Here is a 6,748-nt window from a genome sequence, read left to right as displayed (position 1 = left end):
GCCTTTATTACCCTCACTTAGCCATAGGAGTTTGACAATGAGAATTTTGGCGAAGCCCCTGGTATTCGGAAGGCCGAACTAGGGGCGCTATACACGCCTAATCGGGAAAAACCGATTCCTCGCATAAAGCGGAAAAAATCTCTAAGGATTTGAGACCTCTCGAACAGCTGACCAGCTCTCGCCGCATCATGACAGTCAGTTTTCAGCTTTCTCTACCGAGGTGCTCGTCCGAAAGAACCGGGACACAATCGCAGTAGTTCTCCCTTTACTACCCTAGCCGATATAGCGGAATGTAAGGTAGTAAGCACAGGAGCCGGGCAACCCAACTATTGACCAAAGACATGATTCGGAGCCGATGCATATAATGCTATAAGTTCGGGGTGCCGAACTGTACTGTGAAAGTGTTCGGACTTTTGTTGCCGTAATGTGGGCGTGATGAAGCCCCTGGCGTAGTAAGACGTACCAGAGTGTACGTGTGTGAGGAGTAGTAAATACAAAGGTAAGGAGACAGGGAAAATTAAATAATAAGCTGACGCTACCATTTATTTACCATTGTGATTGAATTAATACGTCGAGGCGTACTTGTACAAGTAATGCGATAAGCAAGTAAGGCTATTTAACATGCCATGACCAAGAGCGAGGTGTGTGCGGGTATGTAAAACAGGTATAGCAATCGTTAGTAGAGACCACCTGGGGATTCCCTCGTACGCCAAAGCTCCTTGCCTCCTTGGTGTGCCGACAAACGGGTTGTCAGAGGAAACCTCGAAAAGAGAAAAAACTCGAAATAAAAAGGAAAAGTGAAAGTGTGCGGATCCAGGGTCGGTCGAGCCGAACTGTGGATCACAAGGTAATTGTGCCTCCGCCGAATCCCATGAAATTTTGAGTGCGTAATTATGTATGCGTGGTGCAAATGCCACTCCTTGATGGGGGCTGGGACGGAGGCTGAATTGCTAATCGAGCTCTTGACGAGCCGAACTATCCTGTTGCAGCGTAGTCCGGACCTTTTTAACGGTGTCCAGGGGCTCGGCAGCCGGATTACGGTTTTGCTTGAGAAGGCCGCTCTGCACTTCTGCTGCTAGGGCGGCGGTGTGCTCTTCTGTACGGAGGGAGCGTTCTGTGTTTCTGTGACTGTTATGACGCCGCGTGGACTGAGCATCTTGAGCTTGAGATAAGCATAATGAGGCACCACGTTGAATCTAGCAAACGCGGTTCGTCCGAGCAGTGCGTGGTAGCCGCTGCGGAAGGGGACGATATCGAAGATTAGCTCTTCGCTTCGGAAGTTGTCCAGGGAACCGAAGACAACCTCTAGTTTGATTGAGCCTGTAGAACGGGCCTCTACACCTGGTATGACTCCTTTAAAGGTAGTCTTTGTGGGCTTGATCCGTGAGGGATTAATGCCCATTTTGCGCATTGTATCCTTATATAGCAGGTTGAGACTGCTACCACCGTCCATTAGGACTCGTGTCAGGTGAAATCCGTCAATGATTGGGTCGAGGACCAGTGCGGCTGATCCGCCATGCCGGATACTGGTCGGATGATCCTGACGATCAAAGGTGATTGGGAATGACAACCATGGATTGAATTTTGGGGCGACTGGCTCTACCGCATAGATGTCCCTGAGTGCGCGTTTGAGCTCCCTCTTGGGGATGTGTGTAGTATATATCATGTTCACCGTTTTGACCTGAGGGGGAAATTTCTTCTGTCCCCCTATGTTTGGCTGTGGGGGCTCCTCGTCATCGTCCTCTCTCTGCGATTCCTCTTCCTGGTTCCCGCTATTTAACTTGCTGGCTTGCTTGAAAACCCGACAATCTCTGTTGATGTGGTTGGCTGGTTTGTCTGGGGTGCCATGTATCTGGCACGGACGATCGAGTATGCGGTCCAAGCTGGATGGTCCCTTACTGTTCCTTTTATACGGCTTCTTCCGCTGGCCGGACTTGGAGCCACTAAATCCGGCGTTAACTGTAGTGTCATCGGTGTTATCGTCATTGCTTCGGCGTTTGTGTCTGTTGCGCCAGAGCTTGCCGGTGCTGTTTTTGGCCTCAGAGGGGCCCGCCTTGTTGGCTGTGTTTTGACTGCGAGCCAGCCAACTATCCTCACCCGCGCAAAAGCGGGTCCTAAGTGCCGTGAGGGCTGCCATAGATTTGGGCTTTTCTTGGCCGAGATGCCGGGCGAGCCATTCGTCACGGATGCTATGTTTAAAGGCCGCTAGGGCTTCGGCATCCGGACAGTCAACGATCTGGTTCTTTTTGGTTAGGAACCTAGTCCAGAATTTTCTGGCTGATTCTCCAGGTTGTTGAACTATGTGACTTAAGTCATCGGCGTCTGGTGGCCGGACATATGTACCTTGGAAGTTGTCAAGAAAAGCTTCTTCCAAGTCCTACCAGCTGCCGATGGAATTTTCAGGCAGGCTATTAAGCCAGTGTCGAGCTGGCCCTTTTAGCTTAAGTGGGAGGTATTTGATGGCGTGGAGGTCGTCTCCACGGGCCATATGGATGTGGAGAATAAAATCCTCTATCCATACCGCGGGATCGGTTGTTCCGTCGTATGATTCAATATTGACGGGTTTGAACCCTTCAGGGAATTCATGATCCATTAAATTCATGATCCATTACTTCATCAGTGAAGCAAAGAGGGTGTGCGGCGCCTCTATATCGAGCCGCGTCACGGCGCGTCTCTGATGGATTCCGTCTACGGTTATCGGCTCGGGCGTGACTAGGTTTGCCACGTCCGAATAGGTAGCCATCGTCGCGCGTCGAGAACGTCCTCGCGATCCGTAGATCGATCTGGTGTGTCCTGCTCTACTATCCAGGTCCTGCCGAAGGTCATATGTATAATCCCGAGCTGTTTTGTCTCTGTTTTTGCGTGGCGGTGGGGCGGGCTGCTGTTCGGCCTGAGTTGCTGCTTTATCCCGACCGTGGGGTGGTCGGTCTGCCGCACTGTCCCGACCACGTGGTGGTCGTTCCGCATTGCGCGATGGAGGTATCGGCTCCGGCGCCTCCTCAGCGAACTGAGGTAGCAGTCTGTGTTTCGGGTAGCTCTTGGCTGGGCGCTTGAGGCCGTATTTTTCGGCTGCCAGGACATCAGTCCACCTGTCAATGAGCAGGTCTTGGTCAGCTTGGAGCTGCTGCTGCTTCTTCTTCAGGCTTCTTGCAGTGGCTATTAGTTGGCGCTTGAAGCGCTCCTGCTCGAGGGGTGCCTCAGGCACGATGAAATCCTCGTTGTCGAGGCTCTCCTCATCCTTGGAGGGTGGATGATAACTACCGTCCTCCGAGTCGTTGGGCAGGGCCTGTTCGTCAGGGTTGGCTTGCCCATTTTCTTGTTCCTCCTGTTCGGATGTTGCTCCCACAGGGTCTTCATTGTTTTCGGCGTCATCTGGAGTATTATTTTCTCCGGTGCCAGTGTTGAGCAACGTGACTTAGAGCGGCGTTTAGGGCGCCTGCGCTTGGACTGTGTCTTATGATAAAAGAGAAACATACTCCATGTATTGCATCCTCGAGAGACGACATCAACATGCATAGAGCGGTGTCCCTCCCCCACCTACCCCACCCCAACCACTCATATATTGTACATAAACCTTTGCATCCTTCTAATTGTTGAACTTTGTCGTAGGTGCAACGGGGCTATTATTTGGTTTCATATGTTGCGATCGGTGGCCATGCGTTATTCGATATGCATGGTTTCATGTTAACATTGGACTTTGTTTAGTTTATGGCTACTAATTGTTCAGTTGTATTTGCTATGAATTTGTTACTGTTTAGTAGAAAAAATGCATCCCAATGTATCAACCAAACGTCATATTACTTTACATGTACCATTGCCTATTTGGTATCTCGATCGGGTAGTAGGGTTGTGACCTTTGCTCGCAAGTATACATCGAAGTCTATCCATTGAGCCTCACTCGCTTATAGTCAAAGCATAACATGTTACGAGCTTCCAATTGCAAACTAGAGATTGTGAATTGAAACTGAAATTTTCATGAGATGTCACTCCATTGATTCCATGTCTTGTGGTGCTACGATGCTTTCATCTTTGGTGTCCTTTTGATGTTATGAACAAAAATAATGCATTATCAAAAGCGATCTAGCATCCTCGAACTTCTGAAGATCTTAAGACACCAGGACAACAAAATAAAATGAAAATCACGTGGCATAGTAAATACACCTAACTGTCTCCCAATATATGCCATTTGTCCAGGAGACCATACAATTTTTTTTGAATTGTTTGATTGCTTATCACATGTGTCATTTTAAGAACTACAACGGTGATTAACCTCACACAAACAATCCTTCAGAGGCCAGCGTGCAGTTGGTCTTGAACATAAATGGCAGAGCAACATTTCTGACGCTCTCTCAAAATTTCTTAGTTGGAATGTACAGTAATTTTTATTAATTCATACAAATGGGACGTCAGATTCTTTTAGCATGATAAATCAAATGTCCGAAATGACAAATTGTGTTGCCGTGAGGATGATAATTTTCTTTAGCAAGCATGATAAATCTGTCGTGTTTAGTTTTTGGCAGGATTATCTACGCTCGCTAAATGAAATTGTCATCTCCCCGACAATATATTTTGCTATAAAAATCGTTTGATTTACTATTGCCTAAAAATCGGACGTTTGATTTACTATTGCCTAAAAATCGGACGTTTGATTTTTATCATTTTTGATTAATTAATGGTAAATTTGCTTCAGGTAAGAAGTTACAAGAACCAGAAGCAAACACTGGCATAACAACACCAGCAAGATTCCCCTTCTCCGGTGACACAAAAACAATGCTCGCTCTCCGGCCACCTCCCCAGCAATGGCACACACCACACTCCTCCTCTACACTGTCATCTCACTCTCGCTCTCCCTTGCAGCTTCAGTTCTTGCGCCACCGCCTGACACCACCCAACAAGCACCGACGACGGTGCGGGCCGGCTACTACTTCGCCGCCGACGCCGACCTCTGGCCCCTCTCGGCCCTCGACGTTTCCCTCTACACTCACCTCTACTACTCCTCTCTCTCCGTGCACCCCACGCGGCACACGCTCCAGCTCCCAGCCGACCTGGCCCAGGCGCGCCTCCTCGCCAACTTCTCCCGGGAGCTCAAAGGGAGGAACCCGGCGCTCAGGACCCTTCTCTCCCTCGCCACCGCCGGCGCCGAAGATGCCGCAGCAGGCGCCACCACGGCATCTGGGGACCCCGCGTTCGCCGCCATGGCCGCGGACCCGACGTCGCGGGTCGCGTTCGTCGACGCGGCCGTTCGGGTGGCGCGGGAGAATGGCTTCGACGGGATCGACGTCGCGTGGCGGTTCCCGGCGTCGGCGGTGGAGATGGCCGACTTCGGGTTCCTTGTGGCCGAGTGGCGCGCCGCGGCGCCCCAGGGGTTCCTGCTCACGGCCACCGTCTACTTCTCTAACCACGTGTTCGGCGCGCCGTTCGCCGGCGTGGACTACCCTTCGGAGGCGCTCGCGGGGAGCCTCGACTGGATCAACGTGATGGCGTTCGGGCTCCGGCCGGCCGGCGCAGCGGCCAACGTCACGGCCTTCGACGCGCCGCTGTACGACAGGGCGTCGCACTTCTCGGTGAGCTACGGCGTCGTCTCCTGGCTCGACGCGGGCGTCCCGGCGGGCAAGGTGGTCATGGGGCTCCCGCTCTACGGCCGGTCGTGGTTCCTGCGCAATAAGGCCAACAGCGGCGTCGGTGCGCTGGTCGTGGCCGCCGGGCCGAAGCAGCGCGGGAGCAACGCGACGGGGGCCATGTCCTACGCCGAGGTGCAGGCGCTCACCGCGACCGCGGGCGGACGCGCGCCGGTGATGACGTCGTACGACAACGCCTCCGTGTCGTCGTACCTGGCGGTGGGCGACGTCTGGGTCGCCTTCGACGGCGCGGCCGTCGTCGCCGAGAAGCTCGGCTTCGCCGCGCGGTGCGGCCTGCTCGGCTACTTCCTGTGGCCAGTGAACTACGACGACTCCAACCTCACGGTAACCAGGAGAGGTCAGTGAGTGTGACCTCGCTAGCTCCTTGGCTCATTTCTGCTAGTGTTCCATCGCCGTGTATTTACTCTCTGCTTGTTTCAGCATCTGAGGTCTGGGAGCAGAGCAAAATTTCGTCGGATTTGAGGAACGTCACGGGCGTCCGGCAGGGGAAAGCCCCATTTGAGCTGCCGCCGGCTCTCGGGTCGCCTTCGCCGGTGCCCGTGCCGACGTCCGCATCGTTCTCATGGCTGTGCCGGAAGAAGCTGCATTTGTCTGTACTAATTCTCCTCTTATATTAACTTATATTAACTGGTGCCTTCCCCGTCTCTCCTCTGTTCACTCCAACATCGAGGGATTAGGATCTCAGATGTAGCATCAGCAGTTTCGAATTTTCTACACGGTTTTATAGTTCAGAAAGTGAAGAGAGTGCGCATCAACAAGACAACAGTAGTGTAAATCACATTTCAGTTGTCATATTGGTTTTTACTGAAAAAGAGAAGCTGTCAAATTGGTTTTGTTGGCCAATGACTTTGAGCTTACAGCACTATGTATAAACGAAATTGCTCTGCGGATGATGTACAATCTGACGAGAGTTGGATGAGAGCCATTCCAGCGGTCTACTGCACTTCGATCATATGAACTGATCTATGTTGACGTGTAGTGTAGAGATCGTCCATAAAACATCGTGCGCATACCATAAACTAATCAAACTCCCTCTCCCTCCATCGGCGACACGTGTGGGTGATGCGGGCTGCTGTCGCTGGGTCTTGGTGGCGCAGTTCCTCGCTTGT

At 51.9% G+C, this 6,748-nt stretch overlaps 1 protein-coding gene across 1 annotated transcript; it reads left to right on the top strand.

The window, feature by feature from the left end:
* The first annotated feature begins 3,913 nt into the window (after positions 1–3,913).
* LOC109743776 (nod factor hydrolase protein 1-like) lies at positions 3,914–6,529 on the top strand. The gene is made up of 2 exons (XM_020302866.3): positions 3,914–5,976; positions 6,060–6,529. Exons 1-2 carry the CDS (start codon positions 4,800–4,802, stop codon positions 6,254–6,256), a joined length of 1,374 nt encoding a protein of 457 aa, XP_020158455.1. The 5' UTR covers positions 3,914–4,799; the 3' UTR covers positions 6,257–6,529.
* The last annotated feature ends 219 nt before the right edge of the window (positions 6,530–6,748 follow it).

Source organism: Aegilops tauschii, chromosome 2 (genome assembly GCF_002575655.3).
Source record: "Aegilops tauschii subsp. strangulata cultivar AL8/78 chromosome 2, Aet v6.0, whole genome shotgun sequence".
Taxonomy (NCBI): Eukaryota; Viridiplantae; Streptophyta; class Magnoliopsida; order Poales; family Poaceae; genus Aegilops; species Aegilops tauschii.
Note: the sequence above shows the minus strand (reverse complement) of the source record. Positions and strands in the feature narration are given on the sequence as shown.